Source organism: Mauremys reevesii, linkage group 2 (genome assembly GCF_016161935.1).
Source record: "Mauremys reevesii isolate NIE-2019 linkage group 2, ASM1616193v1, whole genome shotgun sequence".
Classification (NCBI taxonomy): Eukaryota; Metazoa; Chordata; order Testudines; family Geoemydidae; genus Mauremys; species Mauremys reevesii.
This window is the reverse complement of record NC_052624.1, coordinates 22492667-22511531: the sequence shown is the minus strand read 5'-3', so window position 1 is coordinate 22511531 and position 18865 is coordinate 22492667. Positions and strand designations below refer to the sequence as shown.

At 43.6% G+C, this 18865-nt stretch overlaps 1 protein-coding gene across 7 annotated transcripts in view; it reads left to right on the top strand.

Annotated features, from left to right (window-relative positions):
• The window catches only part of DIP2C (disco interacting protein 2 homolog C), a 474517-nt gene extending 456186 nt beyond the window's left edge, over positions 1 to 18331 (top strand). For all 7 annotated transcript variants that reach the window (XM_039524924.1, XM_039524922.1, XM_039524928.1 and 4 more), the window contains 2 exons: positions 6695 to 6818; positions 14986 to 18331. In XM_039524924.1, the coding sequence (XP_039380858.1) occupies positions 6695 to 6818; positions 14986 to 15238 (377 nt within the window). In that variant the 3' untranslated portion in view covers positions 15239 to 18331. The remainder of the gene's footprint in view (positions 1 to 6694; positions 6819 to 14985) is intronic.
• Positions 18332 to 18865: the final 534 nt, after the last annotated feature.

Sequence of the window (18865 nt, the reverse complement as noted above, 5' to 3'; positions counted from 1 at the left end):
AGCATGATTCCAGTTTCCTTCCTTAGTGTCCCCCTTCCCAGCTCTGACACCACAGAGCCTTGCCTGTGTCCCAGTTTCTGTTCCCATCCCCTGTTCCCATTCCCCCCTTTAGCAAAACATGATCCCAATTCCCCCACCCCCATCCCCAGTCCCTGTTCCCATTTCCTCCCCCCATACTTCCTGATTGACTGCAGACTATATAGTAAAACTTGAGTTTTGCTTAGCTGTACCTTAACCAATCATTTTGCTGAAATTTAACTAACCAGTCCTAACATATTGTAACATGGTTATTTAAAGAATTATATCCCACCACCTTAATTGGTTTACACCCAACAAAATTAATTATACAGCAGACAGAAACAATCATAGAACCAGACAGAGATTATACAGGCAAACAATAGGGAAGTGGAGACTACAGTGATAGAACAATACAGAAATGAGGATTTCACATCCTAGCTATTGATAAGTGAGTTCTGGCCAGACAGGATTCTATCAAACTAAGTTTCCTTTTACATCTTCTAGGCTCTTCCCTTTCTCTGGAGGTGATAGAAATATCAGGACAGGATTGTATTCCTAACAGCCCAATAGCACCTTATTTCAATGTGACTAGTTTGGAATGTGAGGATGTGACCATACATTTCCCAGTTTATGGCTGGGGCCTCTGCTGCTTAGCTGAAGAACCAGGCCTCAGACTGTCACAGTAAGAGATGGCTGTTAGACAGACAGACAGTGATTTTTTATTCTTTCTGTTATACCTCTATAACTAGCTAAGTGATAAGAATCAGAGGGGTAGCCGTGTTAGTCTGGTTCTGTAAAAGCAGCAAAGAATCCTGTGGTACCTTATAGACTAACAGATGTTTTGCAGCATGAGCTTTCGTGGGTGAATACCCACTTCTTCAGATGCAAGTAGTGGAAATTTCCAGGGGCAGGTATATATAAGCAAGCAAGATGCAAGCTAGAGATGACGCGGTTAGATCAATCAGGGAGGATGAGGCCCTGTTCTAGCAGTTGAGGTGTGAAAACCAAGGGAGGAGAAACTGGTTCTGTAATTTGCAGATGAACTGGAGCTCAGCAGTTTCTCTTTGAAGTCTGGTCCTAAAGTTTTTTTGCTGCAGGATGACCACCTTAAGATCTGCTATAGTGTGGCCAGGGAGGTTGAAGTGTTCTCCTACAGGTTTTTTTATATTGTCATTCCTAATGTCTGATTTGTGTCCATTTATCCTTTTCCTTAGAGACTGTCCAGTTTGGCCGATGTACATAGCAGAGGGGCATTGCTGGCATATGATGGCATATATTACATTGGTGGATGTGCAGGTGAATGAACCGGTGATGGCGTGGCTCATCTGGTTAGATCCTGTGATGGTGTTGCTGGTGTAGATATGTGGGCAGAGTTAGCATCGAGGTTTGTTGCATGGATTGGTTCCTGAGCTAGAGTTACTGTGGTGCGGTGTGCAGTTGCTGGTGAGAATATGCTTCAGGTTGGCAGGTTGTCTGTGGACGAGGACTGGCCTGCCACCCAAGGCCTGTGAAAGTGTGGGATCATTGTCCAGGATGGGTTGTAGATCCCTAATGATGCGTTGGAGGGGTTTTAGCTGGGGACTTGTAATCGGTCGGTCGGGGCTCGACCCTCCAGCGGGCAGGAGGGGAGCTGCACCGACTCACTTCTGTTCGCCTGCTAGCCCTTTAGAGTCACAACGAACACGTTAGTAGATCCCTCCCCCTCGGGTGCGGCGCAAAGCAGAGCAAATAGGCCCAGGCCCAGGCCTCTGGCAGGGGGGCTGGGCAAAGTAGTTCAAATAGGCCCAGGGGCCCTCTGGAGGGGGCTGGGCAAAAGAGCAGCAAACAGGCCCAGGCCCCTCTGGAGCAGGGCTGGGCAACCAAATAGGCCCAGGCCCTCTGGAGCAGGCTGGGCAGGCAGGGGCTGGGCAAGCAAAAATAGGCAGGCCCAGGGGGGGAGCAGGCAGCAGGCAGAGGGCAGGTTAGGCCCCAGGCCAGGCCCCAGGGGGCTGGGCAGGGGGGGCTGGGCAAACGGCCCAGGCCTCTGGAGCAGGGCTGGCAGGGGCTGGGCCAAAATAAAGCCCAGGAGCTGGGGGCAGGCAGGGGCTCAGGGAGCAGGGCTCAACAAACAGCAGCATAGGCCCCAGGGGCAAAAGGGCTGGGCTCAAATGGGCCAGGGGCTCTGGCCACAGGGGCTGCAAAGGCCCAGGCCAAATAGGCCCAAGCAAACCAAAGAGCAGGGCTGGGGCCTGGAGCAGGCCCTGGGGAGCAGGGGAGCAGGCCAATGCAGCAGGCCCTCTGGGCAGGGCTGGGGGCTGGGGCAGGGTTCAAAAGGGCAGGGGCCCTGGCAGGCAGGGAGCTGGCGCAGCAGTTCAGGGCAAGTCAAGCAGGCAGGCTCAGGTCCGCTGAGCAGAGCTGAGCAGCAGCAGCAGGCTCAGGGGCTTGCCCTGAAGAGCAAGCAGCAAGGGCGGCCCAGGCGGCAGCGCAGGAGCGAGGGGCAGGCAGCAACAAATAGCTCAGGCTTGCGGATCCCTGCAGGGAGGCCTGAGCAGACACCGGCAAGTGGCTGGGGGTGGCACCCATGCGCTGAGGTGAGGGGGTGCCTGCCAGCCATGGGCAGTGCAGCCACCCACCGCCCCCCACAGTGGGGGGGTGTCCCCGCGGCACAGCCAGCAGCCGGTGGGGACCCGCAGTGGGAGGGGGGGCACAGGGGCACATCACGCCCTCAGCACGGCCGCCCTCTCAGTCTGTCTCGGCGGCCCTGCCAGCTGCATCGCCGGCCCAGTGGGCGTGGCTGGCGGGTCATCGGCTCCCCGGCAGCTCGGTGTCTGGGCGGCTCGGCGCTCCTCGGGGCGGCAGGGCGGCGAGGCCTCGGGGCGTTGGGCGCCCGGCTGCTGCGGGCGTGGCAAGCCGGGGGGCGCCGGCTGCTCGGGCTCCCAAGCCTGGGGGCGGCCAGCGCCCCTGGGCTACTCCGCCGGCCTGGGGCTCGCCCGGCGGGGCAGTCTCCCCCAGGGCCAGGTAGCTCCTCCACCCGGAGGCTCCCGGCCCGGAGCGGCCAGCTCAGGCAGGCTCCTGGCCTGCGGGCACTCCTGCTAGCTCCTCCTTGCCGGCTTCCCTGGCGCGCCTGAGGCCTTCCTGACCAGGGCGGGCTTGGCTTCCTTCCGCGGCCTGCCGCCGCTTCAGGCAGGGCAGGGCAGGCTCTGCCGCCCAGGAGAGGACTCTATGTGATGGCCAGTGGAGTCCTGTTGGTTTCTTTCTTGGGTTTGTCTTGCTTCTGGGTACACGTCTGGCTCTGTTGATCTGTTTCCTTATTTACTCGTGTGGGTACTGTAGTCTTGAGAATGCTTGGTGGAGAATTTCTAGGTGTTGGTCTCTGTCTGCGGGGTTAGAGCAGATACGGTTGTACCTCAGTGCTTGGCTGTAGACAATGGATCTTGTGGTGTGTCCGGGATGGAAGCTGGAGGCATGAAGGTAGGCATAGCGGTCGGTGGGTTTTCGGTATAGGGTGGTGTTAATGTGACCATCACTTATTTGCACCGTGGTGTCTAGGAAGTGGACCTCGCATGTAGATTGGTCCAGGCTGAGGTTGATGGAGGGGTGGAAGCTGTTGAAATCGTGGTGGAATTTTTCCAGAGTCTCCTTCCCATGGGTCCAGATGATGAAGATGTCATCAATGTAGCGTAGGTAGAGAAGGGGCGTGAGCGGACGGGAGCTGAGGAACCATTGTTCCAGGTCGGCCATAAAAATATTGGCATATTGTGGGGCCATGCGGGTGCCCATAGTGGTGCCACTGATCTGGAGATATATATTGTCATTAAATTTGAAATAGTTGTGTGTGAGGATAAAGGCACAGAGCTCAGCAACCAGTTGTGCTGTGGCATCATCAGGGATACTGTTCCTGACAGCCTGTATTTCATCAGTGTGTGGGATGTTTGTGTAGAGAGCCTCTATATCCATGGTGGCTAGGATGGTGTTTTCTGGAAGGTCACCAATGCATTGTAGTTTCCTCAGGAAATCAGTGGTGTCACAGAGATAGCTGGGAGTGCTGGTAACATAGGGTCTGAGTAGAGAGTCTACATATCCAGACAGTCCTTCAGTAAGAGTTCCAATGCCCGAGATGATGGGGCGTCCAGGATTTCTGGGTTTGTGGATCTTGGGTAGTAAGTGATAAGAATACACCTAAATTCTTAAAGTATAGGCCTTTGCAGACAAGCCTGAATATCTATATCCTGACAGGCATACGGATGTTTAGCATATCTGGCACGTAAATACCTTGCAAAACCAGCTACAAAAGTGCCATGCGAACGCCTGTTCTCACTTTCAGATGACATTGTAAATAAGAAGCAGGCAGCATTATCTCCCATAAATGTAAACAAACTTTTCTCTTCGCAATTGGCTAAACAAGAAGTAGGACTGAGTGGACTTGTAGGATCTAAAGTTTTACATTGTTTTGTTTTTGAGTGTAGTGTGACAGACCCAGGCCAGTGGGGTACAGGAGTCTGGCAGAGGGCAAATATACTGGTCACTGGATGAGTAGTTTTCTGTTTTCTGGGTGACCAGAACAGGGGCTGCACTAGAGTAATCAGGAACTTGCTAGAACCAATTAAGGCAGCCAGGCTGATTAGAACACCTGCAGCCAATCAAGGCAGGCTAATCAGGGCACCTGGGTTTAAAAAGGAGCTCACTCCAGTCAGGGAGGGGGGAGCCAGAGGAGAGGAAGTGCGTGTGAGGAGCTGGGAGCAAGAGGCGTAAGGAGCTGAGAGTGAGAGGGTGTGCTGCTGGAGGACTGAGGAGTACAAGCGTTATCAGACAACAGGAGGAAGGTCCTGTGGTGAGGTTAGAGAAGGTGTTTGGAGGAGGCCATGGGGAAGTTGCCCAGGGAGTTGTAGCTGTCATGCAGCTGTTACAGGAGGCACTATAGACAGCTGCAATCCACAGGGCCCTGGGCTGGAACCCAGAGTAGAGGGCGGGCCCGGGTTCCCCCCAAACCTCCCAACTCCTGATCAGACACAGGAGAAGTTGACCCAGACTGTGGGGAAGATCACTGAGATGAGCAAATCTGCCAAATAAGCGCAGGACCCACCAAGGTAGAGGAGGAACTTTGTCACAGTAGTTATGTAACAAAAAAAATCTACATTTATAAGTTATACTTTCATGGTAGAGATCGCACTACAGTACTTGTATGAGATGAATTGAAAAATATTATTTATTTTGTTTATCATTTTTATATTGCAAATATTTGTAATAAAAATACACCTCTACCTCGATATAATGCTGTCCTCGGGAGCCAAAAAATCTTACCACGTTATAGGTGAAACCGTGTTATATCGAACTTGCTTTGATCCACCGGAGTGCGAAGTCCCATCCCCCCAGAGCACTGCTTTACCACATTATATCCGAATTTGTGTTATATCGGGTTGCATTATATCGGGGTAGAGGTGTAATAATATAAAGTGAGCACTGTACACTTTGTATTCTGTGTTGTAATTGAAATCAATATATTTGAAAATGTAGAAAAATATCCCATATCTTTAATAAATTTCAATTGGTATTCTATTGTTTAACAGTGCAATTAATCACAATTAAATTTTTAATTGCAATTAATTTTTTTGAGTTAATCGCATGAGTTAACTGCGATTGACAGCCCTAATTTGAATAGAACCTAGTCCGATGAATTTGATAACGTCTGAAGCCCTGTTTATAATTGCTGTGCATTAAGATTACTGTCCAGTTCCTCATATTTAGATCTTCCTAAAGGCATTTAATCTTATAAAACATTTTTTAGGATTTTCTTACTTTATTAATTATTTTATCCAGAAAAATGCCCTGAAGCTATAAGGGGTCCAAGAAGCAGCAGGAATTCTTACTCTGAGAGAATAGCAACGGAGTGTTTTCTAGTCTTTCATTTCCAGTGGAATAAATCCTCCCATGAAGTAGTAGTGGCACACCTCCTCTCTCCTTCCTTTCTAAACTCTCTTTTCAGAAGGACAAGTCCCTTTTCTACATAGCGTCTGGGAGATGTCTTCATAGAGACTTAAACTCCATTGCCACAACCAATATATTTTCTCTTATGGATGACATAGGCTTATCATAAACTAACATAAGATCCCAGAAGAACTCTCATCTCAGTCTAGAGGTGGTTGTTTTTTTGGTTTGGTTTGGTTTGGGTTTTGTGGTCTCATCTCTGATAAAAATTCATGCTACAAACAAATTGCAACATAATTTTGTCTTAATCAGTGATTTGATATCAAGAATATAACATGTATTATTTCGGCATCATAGGCAGACACCATAGTGGTTTAAGCTACCAGATTTGAAATATCCAAGCTGCAAGATAGACAGATTCAAATCCCAGAAGGGTCAGTTTCACTCATTATCCTTCAAAGGCAGATAAACAGAATGCCATACAAGTCACTCTGTCTGCTCTACATTCATAAGAATAGAGATTTGATCTGGTGTCGGCTAAAAATTTCTTTTTCTCCCATATTGCGCTCAGCAACCTGATTAGCTGCTGCCCTCCATCCCACATTGCATTTCAGTAATCGTGAATGTATATAACTTGTAAAGTGCTTTGGATCTTCTGAAATTCAAGGATACTTTATAAATGAAATGTTGTTATTTTACTAATGTGGATATTTTTATAATGTATTTAATATAGTAGAGATATAAGTCATTGCTTTTCCTTCTCTGTAACTAGAGCGACATGATGCACTTTATGTTGTGGGTGCACTAGATGAAGCCATGGAGTTACGAGGGATGAGATACCATCCAATTGATATTGAGACATCAGTAATTAGAGCACACAAGAGCATCACAGAATGGTGAGTGATGTGAAACATTGTGAATCTTGTATCAAATATACCAGTGTTCCAAGAGTTTATAACATGACCATAAATTATACACTCTCTAAGCTAAAACTTGGCATACGCCGCTTTTATCAGGAAGGACAATTTTCTTTACTCTTTTTATTTTCTAAAAAAACATGTGACATGATGTTTGGTGATAATGGTGGGGTTTGGTTTTATTCTGAGTTATTTTTAGCAGTGGGGTTTGGAAGCTTATTTGTTTGTTTTCTTCAGTCTTTTTTGGAATTCCTTTAGAAAGCAACATAGCAAGTTAGTTTCATTATGGAGCTGAGACCAATTATTGATTAAACATCAAGATGCTGAGTGAGTGTTTATCTGCTTTTCCTGTGGGTTTGTACAACGCAATTCCGAGCATTTATATATTGTGTGAGTAATTGGTTGCAAGGGGCCAATACTATACTTGCAGAAAATATTGTGTAAAGGAATTCGGAAAAGTGCTTTTGTCCCATTGACTTTCAGTGAGATTTAGGTGCTTTTCAGAAACTTCACCCCAGTACATATTTCACTTTCTGCCTAGCCTCTTCTAGACTTAGGGCATTAACTTTACATCTACTGGTCAAAACAGATCTCTTGCTCATTATATTTTTCAATATTTTCAATAATTATGGGGACGGGTCTGCCTATGCAGTGGAATTTAGACAGGTGACTGTGGACAGTGGGTAGGCAGATGGCTACTGTGGATAGCTGATATTTATTTGTATATTTTATATCTTGTAAAAAATCAAAATTGCAATCCAGTTGTGCTGATAGCTAGTATGAGTATCCACATTCTATTACTGCAGCCGTGGTCTGCCCTCCCCTGCTCCTTTATCCACTTCTTGCACCTTGTCTTAATTCAGGCCCCAGTCCTGTAATCAGCTCCATGTAAGCAGACTTGCATGGATCCTGTTGATGATCACACTCTTATTATGTACGATTTTCAGAGTTGGGACCATATCTTTCATATATCTGTCTGGGGCCTGTCACCCAGTGGGACCATGGCCCTCATTGGGTGGTGCCATAATACAAATAACAATTTAACAGTTACGACAGAGTGCACTGTATTGGCTAATAAGGGCATTTATTAAATCATTAGATGTGTATCTTACTATAAAATGCAACTTTCGCTAATTGAACTGCAGTATGCAAATGAACTAAACATTATTCTAATTATCAGTCACAATCTATATGATCCTCTTAATTGTTTCCTCCTTGTAATACCAAACCACAACAAACACAGAGAGGGGAAAACTCAACAAAGCAGTAGAATACCATGGATTACAGATGTGAAAAAGGACTGTGTGCTTGTTTAATTTAAAACAGGTTTAAAATATTGATGGATTTTACTTTTCATAAAATGTAGCAGGCAGGATTTTAATTTTACTGAGGCTTCATTCGTCAAAAAACCTCAATGGAATTATGGTAACGTAAATCATAGTTGCCGTCTCCTTACTTCTTATTTCTCCATGGCTCAGGCACCACTATGGATTGGCCTACACATAATGTGTCTATGTAGAGTTCAGTGTTATAGAGATGAGGTAGCAGATCTGAGGTTTGCAATGTAAGTCAGATGTCTTCCCCCCACACCTCTTAAAGTCCACAAAAAGATTATATCTGCCTCAAAACAGTTAGGTTAGTACCTAGGCTGAGGTAGAACTTACATTCAAAAATTGAATTTACGTGAACAAAGCTTTCGTGAATTAGAACACCTTTAAAATAATGGTGTCCACCAGAATTCTAGAAGTCGTCTAACATTGTTTTACCACAATGGAACAGAAGAGAGACAACTTAAGTCTCCTCTTCCCTAGCTGAGATCTAGTGCTCTGCACCAAAGTGTAGTTCAGTAAAGTCAACATTCAAGAGTTGCCAATTCTTGAAATAGTAAACTGAGACTTTTAGATCCACCTCAGAGATGTGAATGTCCATTGATTGAAGTTATTGGGAACTGGTCATCCACATCCCTTAGGTGACTTTGAAACCTCAGGCACGTGCTCTTCATTGATTAATCACAAGTGCTACAGACTGATGGGAGCAGCAGATGGTGGCTGGGGAGATGAATTCTTTACTTCCCAAATTTGCTGCATGGAACTGGGTGAACAGGCTGGGAGGGGCCTCTAGGTATGCTGCTCCCTTCAGCCACCGGTCCTCAACCAGTGTCCTCCTTCTGTATAGGCCTTGTGAGATGCACAGGAGAACCCCTGTCCTGCACACCTTGTAAGGACTGTCAATATGCAACATTGCCAGGAACAGGTCTGAGGGCTGGGGAGAAGCAGCACATTAGGGATAATCCTTAGCAACCACCTTCTGCTGACCAGAGCCACCTGATGGGGTGGAGACTTTATTCCCTATTCCCTGATGCCTGCATAGGAGGCTCCAGGGAACAGAGACTCCCTCCCCAGCTGCTCCCTGAGCTCAATGAAGAGATGCTGGTGGAGTGAGCAATCCTTTCCAATCACCATAGCTCTTAGGCCTGGTCTACACTTTAAAAGTTTTGCCAGCGTGACTAGGCCAGTCAGGGATGTGATTTTCTCCCCTCCCACCCAAACCAGCACGACTCTGACAGCAAAAGCTCTAGCGTAGGGAACTAGTTTAACTCTTGCCGTTATAAGCTGATATCCACTGGGGGAGGAGAGTGTGCCAATACAGCTCTACTGGTATATCTTGCCAGCAAACCCTTTCAAGAGTAGACAAGGCCTCGGCCGATTCTTCAGTCCCCTGAAAGCGGTCCGAGAAGCCATAGTAGTCTCATTCAGGCATCTGAAGGTTTATTGGATGAAAGAAGGAGGGGTGCCAGGGAATGCTTCACTTCTTATCTCCTGAGGTGCTGCAAAAACCTTTGCTTGGATCCCAGGAAACAGCAGGAGGTAGCCAGAGGGAGCAGCATTGGATTTCTTCAATCCCCAGCTCCCCTACCATTGGGGTCAGGAAGCCTCGGGATGCATGTCAGTATAGTAGAAGGAGGGTATTCCTCATATCTCTACTGCTCCCCCTTTCCCTCAAACCTCCTCTCCTGCATTTCTCTCCCTCTGCCCCCATGAATGTAATGATGGAGAGCCTCAGTCCTTTAATCATTAGGTTGACAGAATGGGAGCTCCACTCCTACACACCTCCTGTGTTCTGCAGGGGTGCAGCATGAGCTCCTGACATGCAGAACTGTGAAGAATTTTAATTTCCTTGTGAGGGCCTTTAAGACCTTTGTCACCTCAGAACTTGCCTCACCAGGATGGCAGGTGGAGACTGTGGTTGGCAGGAGTCTTTGCAGCCAGCAGACTAAGGGGTTGTTCTGTCCCCTTGACTCTCCCAGAATCTGTAGGAAAAGAGTTCCTTTCCAGAGGACAGACCATTTCTAGACAAGGAATTCCCACACACAAACCTTCAAGACTGCAGAGACAAGAGTGTGTGTTTATTACCTTTCAAGAACACATTAGAATAAACAATAAAACTACACAACAAAACACTGGAAACAAAGGCATTTCAGAGTTAAAGTTGCATTTTCACAGTAAGTGAACCCAAATAATCACCATCATCTACCCACTACCCAGTAGAGTTAAGACTGTTTTAGAAAATATTCCAAATACTATTTTTACAACTCTTCTTAAGGAAATCGGTGCTCACTGGGACACCTTTAAGTCAGTTAAGAAAGTTGGTATCTTGTTGATTTGATTTATGACCCAGCTGTCCAAACTTTATTGATGAGTATCCGGTCTGGACAGTTATTTTAGATTTGCCTTTTCTCCTGATAATTCCAGTAGTATAAAATCCACAATCTGTGACTGTGATGGAATATAAAGGTCCCACACAGTTGAAGAAGGGACCAGAGAGGCCAGGTTGGCAGGGCTAGGTCCACCCCTCCCATCCTGGCAATCATTAATAGAATCATAGGACTGGAAGGGACCTTGAGAGAGAGGTCTAGTCCAGTCCCCTGCACTCATGGCAGGACTAAGTATTATCTAGACCATCCCTGACAGGTGTTTGTCAAACCTGCTCTTAAAAATTTCCAATGATGGAGATTTCACAACCTCCCTAGGCAATTTATTCCAATGCTTAAGCACCCTGACAGTTAGGAAGTTTTTCCTAATGTCCAACAAAGACCTCCTTTGCTGAAATTTAAGCCCATTGCTTCTTGTGCTATCCTCAAAAGCTAAGGATGAAGAAGCCTTTAAAAGGAAGGAAAGTGCAGTCAGTGGGGGGAAGGAGCCGGATTGCCCTACGCAGCAGACTGCAGAGCAATTCCTGAAGCTGCAGAGGGAACTCCTAAGCAGGAGACCTTCACCCCAACCCTGGGCAGAGTACAGTGGACCCCCAGGGTAAGACAGACAGACTAAGCCTGCCTCAGAGATCCAGCCAGAGCAATTTCCCCAAGCTCATTATGTCGGGGCTGGATCATTGGCAGCACTATAGACTCACCACCCAACCTCCCTCTTTGCGGACTACAGGGAGGGAGTATCCCTGGGGGGGGGGGAGAAGGGGGAGGTTGTGACTTTTGTTTTTATCCCCCCAACTAGAGAGAATTTAGGAGGCTCTCAAAGGGAAGAGCCCCCCTTGCAAATGGTAGGGAAGTGGGGCCTGTGTTGTGACCGCCCAGTGTGGATAACTGCTCAGGTTCCCCCACTCCCTCAGGCATGCTTAGGGTCCCCCACCCCCTTAGAGAGGAACCACTAAAGACACTGTTTCAGTGGCCACCTGTATTTAACATGTAATGTTAAAGAATGCAGAAGAATGTCACTATAATCCATTGCTGTCTTGATGCCTGACTTAGCTATGCATCAATGTAGGCAACATTTTGCAAACGTTTTTAATAATGTAAGAAACCTTAAGAAATTATGTATGGGCTTGTAATTTAATTAAGAATACACAATGCTGCCTCATTTAAACTTCTAACCCTGGAATGTCTTCGTTGCATTTGAGACGAAGTGGCATTCCCTCTGTGCACAATGACAGAATCTATAAACCTACAGGAAGCATTTTGGATGCATTTTGAAGTAAGTTGTTATAGCTCAATTCCTTCTGAAGCGTTATAGCCACTTACTGGTACTTCCTGATGAGTGCGATGGAATATTGCTGGCTTTGCAGGAGGGGAGTAGTTTCCGACTCAGTGGCTTTTGTTGTGTCTACAGAGCATGACTCTGGCTTGTGGAAATGCAAACTTCATGGGTTCCTCATGTTTTTTTTTCCAACTCAAGAATTCTAAAAAGCAAATACATATTCAAAACACTGATACATGTCTTCAACTTTAACATGACTTTGAAGGGCTTCTGTGTGGAATGTATAACTATAATATGATCCTTGACTGTACAGAGTGGTGTCTGTCACCAGCGAGTTCTAGACATTGAATTTGAAATGAGGTTCCAGCATCCCAAGCTCCATTCCGTTTTAATTCATTGTCTAGAAAAACAATGCCAGGGAAACTTTTAATTTACATTCTGAACTATTGCAAATGTTTAGGCTTAACTGTTAATTTTTGTTTTGTTTTTGTTTTTTAGAAAGCCCCAGTAAATCAAATGGAAATAGGCCCTTTCCTGCTTTCCGAGAGTCAGTCAGGATTGTGTGCCAGCAAAATTGCCCTTTCATGAAGCTTACATGTAGTTCTGCTAGATAGTCAGACTACCTCTGTTAAATAGTCCAGTTAAAATAGCTTCCAAACAAAATCCTGCTTGTAAAAGGGCCAGTGTTTCTGATCTGTCTGGGGAAATAAGGTTTCTTCTGTGTCTTCCTCTGTTTCAGAAACTAGAAATATAAACAAACCACCCTTTTCTACTGCATACTCAGTCCTTGGTTGTTCTTGAGCATCAGAGCATTATCTAATTAAAGCATTAAAATAATATTTAGAACTCAACCCTTAAATTGAAAATGTCAGTAATTCATACTGTAGTTGTGATTAGAGTTAGCCTGCTCTACTGTAATCTACAGATGGCCCTGGAGATGCTGCAACATCTTGATGTAGCAAGTGGCCAAGGAATTTTAACCTTGCTGGTTTCAAGAGTAGGAAAGAAAGTATCGGGGTGGGGGGGGAGAAAGCTGTGAGATCTAGCTACTTCCTCAGGAAGGCCACCGTGGTAGGTGTAAACCAGGATGTCACTATTATTTTAAAGTAACTTTCTTCTGAATTTCTTGTTGCAAATGTAAATTTAGGGCATGTGAGCACTAAGATGTGTCTAAAGCAATCCATCAATGTTCCAGAGCCTTATGAGAGAGAAAGAGGCATCTTCACAGACTGACCACTGTACTTTGTTAATATTCAGCATCATTCAGAACTCATTAGACCTTCTGCTAAAATATAATTATAAATCAAAGTAGTTTTTTTTTAGCAACATGGAGGCAGAAGGCAGCCACTCAGCCTGTCTGTAACCACAACTTTCCAAGCCAATAAGCGCAAAAGAATTTAATCCAACAAAACTTGGTGGGGTTTAAAAACAAATATTTTTAAATACATCTCTCCTGAAAGATACTCTAATAAACTTTAGTATAAAGCACATGTTCTAAATTCTGGGCATGGATGGATAATTATGTGTGTTCTGCAGTTTCCAAAATACCCATATTTTCAGAGTTTTAAAATTTGATGGGACAATGGCTCTCTGAATTGGAGTGTTGACCTCAGGATGCAATATAGTTGCACACTCTTGGGGCTCAGTGAGGTTCTAGAGAATCTTCACCTGATTGTACGTGGCTGGCAGTAGGTATTGCAATTTAAGACATTAGTACACATGTCTACTACAGTAAGGGAATAAAAAGTCAGTACTGCAGGTGGAATAAGTGACTGCTGTACTTTATTCTCCCTGGCTAATGGACACTGGAACAGTGGTACTCTAGCACTGCTACAGTCAGAGGGTCCAGCTGATGACAATCTTCTGGATCCACTATATCCTGTCACCACAGCTCCTGCTATTGACCCTTGTCTGTGCCTGCACAACACCCCCCTCTGTGTGGGTCTAGGTGTGGAAGGTGTGTGTATTTGCAGCCAAAGATAAGAGAGGCTGTAGTTCAGCCACAAGATACTGGGCTTGGTGTACAAATTACCTAGTTGAAATTCTATAACCTGTGTTCTGCAACAGGTCAGACTAAGAGCATGTCTATACAGAGAGTCAGGCTATGTCTACCCTTGGAAATCATAGAATCATAGAATCTCAGGGTTGGAAGGGACCTCAGGAGGTCATCTAGTCCAACCCCCCGCTCAAAGCAGGACCAATCCCCAACTAAATCATCCCAGCCAGGGCTTTGTGATGTGATTCCCACAGCTGCCTGGACCCTGTGGACACATGCTCGGGGCAGCTAGCCTATGCCACCACTTGCTATTTTTAGCACTCTAGCTCAATGAGAACTAGCGTGAGTATGTCTACGTGAGCTGGGAATCACACCCCTAACTCCACATGTAGGTGTAAGTCTCAGTGTGCAGCAAGCTGGGGTGTAAATCTACAGTACTGTAGCCTGCTGTGCACTGTCTGTGAGGCCCTGACACTTAGTGCTCTTTGACCTGAACTTTTACAGAACTTTCAGTGCACAGTAGCCAGGTAGCATGGCACACTAGACTGCTGTAAACTTACACCCCAGCTTCCCGCGCGCCAACTCTCCAAAGAGACAAGCGCTTACGAGGTCCTTAAAATCTGTGAATAAGTGTGAAACTGCATCATCTTGGAGCCTCAAACCTGCAGCACTCCAGTGGGAGTTCTGAGGCTCTGGAGGAGTTTGGGAGGGGATGACGGGGGCAGGACTGGACTGGAGGGAAGAACATGCCAGCGTGGCAGAACTCTCCCCTTCCATGCTCAGATGTGGAGGGAAAGAATGGGCCCTTAATTGTTATGCTCTCTTTGTGTGAAATAAAACGTGACATTTAAACCTTAGCTAAAAATAAATGAGACGTCACTAGCATTTAGTGCTATATGTAAAAGTGTAGCTGTCACTCCCTTCACTTTTCTCAACAACAACAAAAAGAAAAGGTGAGGGTGAGGAGATACCCCATAACATAGTATTAAAGCAGATGCTAACAGAACCGTTTGTGTCAGTTCCATGTGAATGAATTCTCCCCCAGTCTGTGATACCCATATGTGCAGTATATTTGAAACACCCACTGTGGATAAAACATGGATGTGTCAGACTGGAAGGAAAACTCATAAAGCTTCTAATAATTGTTTTTTGTGTATTCTAGTGCGGTGTTTACCTGGACAAATCTGTTGGTCGTTGTAGTTGAGCTGGATGGATCAGAGCAAGAAGCCTTGGACCTGGTTCCTTTAGTCACCAATGTGGTCCTGGAGGAACACTATCTGATTGTAGGAGTGGTGGTGGTGGTGGACATTGGTGTAATTCCTATCAACTCCCGTGGAGAGAAACAACGTATGCACCTACGAGATGGATTTTTGGCAGACCAGCTAGATCCCATCTATGTGGCCTACAACATGTAGTCTTGTATCTTAAGGCTTCCATGGACTTTACTATAGATGTATAAAATTTTTTGGTGTCCACTAAAAATGTGCAGATAAGAGGGTGATACTCATCAGAATGGAACTGTATCTATTATGACTTTTCAAAGCAGTCACGGTTTGCAGGAAATAAAATGTGAAATGTGTTTTCTTTTACCACTACATTTTAACACAGAAGGACTAAGGTGTACTGCCCTTCAGTTTGTCGGAAAAGCCCATTTTAGGTTTTTTTTACATATTGGATGAAACTGCTTTCTGAGTAAACGTGGCTTTGTATTTTATGTTGAGTAAAGCTGAAGTAGCTAATTTTTTTATTCTGCCCTCCAAGTGGATTCTTTTTAACAATTTATATACAATGACAAAGAATTATGTTCAGTTGTTTTTGACGCGTCATAAAAAACCTTACAAATACAGATCCATTACTAATTTAAGCCATTTTAGATCCCACCATTTTAAGAAACTATGTAGCGGTACGAGGAAAATGCCCAAACTAGCACCTTCCAATTAGAATTCTAGCAGCTTTCTCTGTCAGAGATGTCGAAAGCACAAAGGCCAAAGAGCCTTTGATACTAGTGTTAGAGTGGAAGAAATTTATAAATAAGGTGTATTTCGGCAATGAACTTGCAAATATCTTTGTACTAAACTAAAAAGATAAAATAAGTTAACTACTTCTTCTGTAATTATGTACAAAATGTTTAATTTATTTTGATCTCTTTAGAAGTATAAAAGAAAAAACATTCAAGAATATTAATCTCTTGCAATGTTTGCTAATATAAAAACAAAGTGTTGTATTATCTTGAGTGGATAGTATCACATCAAATATATATATATGAAATATAAATTCACTAATGACAAAAAAGATTTTAAAGTTTAAAATGCAGTACTTGTCACTTGCATGGTATCTCCCACTGTAGATAACCAAATGTTACTCACAATTTTTTTGAGAAAAAGCAATCCTGGATTGCTAAGTATCCCTGTCTAAAAAAAATCCTCTAGATACCAGCAAGTGGAATTATTGCTGCCTTTAAGGCGGTGAATGAATTTAAAACTAAAAATGCACTATAAGATTTTTTTTTCTTTGCCATGGAGTCAACAATAAATATTTGTGCTGGCATGTGCATACACTTGTTAGACTTTAGAAAAGGCAGGTTGAAGAATAGCACTGTTTTGTAGCTGCATAACTTTGTTGCACAATTTTTTTCATCATTTTAGTTTGTGTTTTTGTTGTGATGAGGAAAGGTTTTTGGTGGTTATTTGCATAGAGTTATCAATTTGCCTCTCAGCTGGTCCACGTAGCTTGGTGGCTAATACATCCAGTTTACACTTATAGAAAACTATTGTTTTAATGGTCTTTAATTTATTCTTCAACAGAGAATAACATATAGTCATTACAATTGATTTAGCACAAATTGTGCATCTGCTAACGAGTCCCTAGACCAAGTGAACTAACAGAGGAACTGAACTGCCTGTTTTAAGGAACTGAGTCCCAAGGTCTCAGAACTGAGGCCATCAGTAGGAACAGTAGGAGAACATTTATCACAGCTGCCTTTATTTTACTGCCTTTGGGTAAACTAGATCTTCAATTTCCGTTCCAGTGTCTTTATTTCCTTTAACTTTCATAGTCCCTTCATTCATTTGTAACCGAGTTGACCTGTGTGTGATCAAGAGTGGGGTTTACCAGCAGCAGTCCAAGAATGCTTTTCTTAATGTCCAAAATATGTTCATGTGCTGACTCTCATTACCAGATATGCATGACTAAAGTTGGTGCAGGGCAAACGTAATCATTTTTATAACACGTATAAGGGACATATTTTGTCTGCCTTTGGAAAATATCTATGGCAGTGGACCCCTGCTAATGATAGTTTTGTTTGGCTTCTAAGACACAGTGTTGGTTGTTTAAAATCTCTTTAAAAGATAGGGGCATTTTAGTCTGCATGTACAGTACAGAGCATCTTACTATGTAAGACTTATTTTATTTCAGACCACTCTCAGATTTCACTGGCGTGTGAATATTTCTACTCATGCTCTGAAGAGCAATCCTTATATTCTCTCACTCTTTTTCTGCTCCCAGAAAGAATAAAATCCATTCTTAATGGCAAGTTATTGTAAGGCTTCAGAAAAGATGTTGATTGATTACAACCATAATTACAGCGTGTGAACTAACTCGTGAAGTCCTGCTATTGCTGATCTCAGTACTGCAAAACAAATTTAGCTGTCATTTACAACATCACTTTAACCTTCACCAAGTCAACTTCACATTCATAGGAAAAACAACTGCAAATGCAGTTGTGAAACACAGTTAATAACAGATCTCTTCTGCACCCTGTCATCCGTGGTTGTTAAATTCTGAGTTAAGAGAAATGAAAAACTGAATTTCTAGTTTGGTTATGCAAGCAAAAGGAAGGAAACACTTAAGTACCATCAGACTGAGCAATAAAGAAGGATCGTTCTGTATTAGAAATTGTACTGTAGATAAACCATTCATGAGAATGTAGAAAATGTTTGTCTTGTGACCTTGTGCTTTTGAAGTCAGACAAAACCATGTAATCAATTTGATGCACATGCACAAAAAAGAGGGTACACAATGAACATTTAAACACAAAACTAATCAAACAGGAGCAGATTCCTCATGGTGCTTGTTTATTATATATATTTAATCCTGCTTGACACTTTACCCAAGGGAAGACTGTCCCTTTTATCAGTTGAATGTTAGCAGCGTTATTTCATAGAGTGTTGTGACTGGTTAGAGAAATTCATGTAACTCAGCCAATCACAGTTTAACAAAAGTTTTTATGTGCAAAGGACAGCAACCTTCTTGTATGTTAAACCACCAGTACGCTTTGTACATCTGTGATAACGCCTGTTTTATATTCAAATGAACAAATAAAAGCTTTTATTTTTGTTGCTCTGAAAATATCAGTTTCTTAATTAGTCATCCAAAAATGAGGTTTCCGAATCCACATGGGTTCTATGGAAGAATACTGACAGCTATATTGTAATTTTATTTTGTTTACCTCTCTTGTTGCATAATTTATTAGTAAGATCATTCTACTTTTAACAATGTTTAAATACTGGTGTGAGCATTTATTGCTAAAAGACTTTCATATGGCAACAAATGTTTTATGTGAAATGTTTTTTTAATTCTTTTTAATATATTTAAATATACTGTTCACATTTTTGCTGAAAGTGTAAAGATTATTGTAAGCTTGGTAACATTTTGTGAGAAGCAATAACAAGCATTAGTACTGTAAAACTCCTCAAATTTGTCACATCACTTTTGTTGCAAGGAATTGCTATTGGCATATTTCAAATAAGTCACTGATAAGTTATTCCTCTAGGTGTTTTAAATCTTTTCTTGAACTCTCGGAGACTGTGTGAAAATATAGTACATGGGTAACTGGTATGAATCAACTATATAAGGAGAGAACCTCTAAATAACTCACAAATGTTTTGGATTATCTCACTGTAGCATTGAGAACAACAATGTCACTATTATTTCAGTTGGTCCTCTCAAAAGAATTCAATGGTTTGGAAGCTTTCCTATTCATGACCAATAGTTTCTGGCTTTGGAAACCAGTTGCTAGTTCCTGTATTCAGACAGGAACCTCC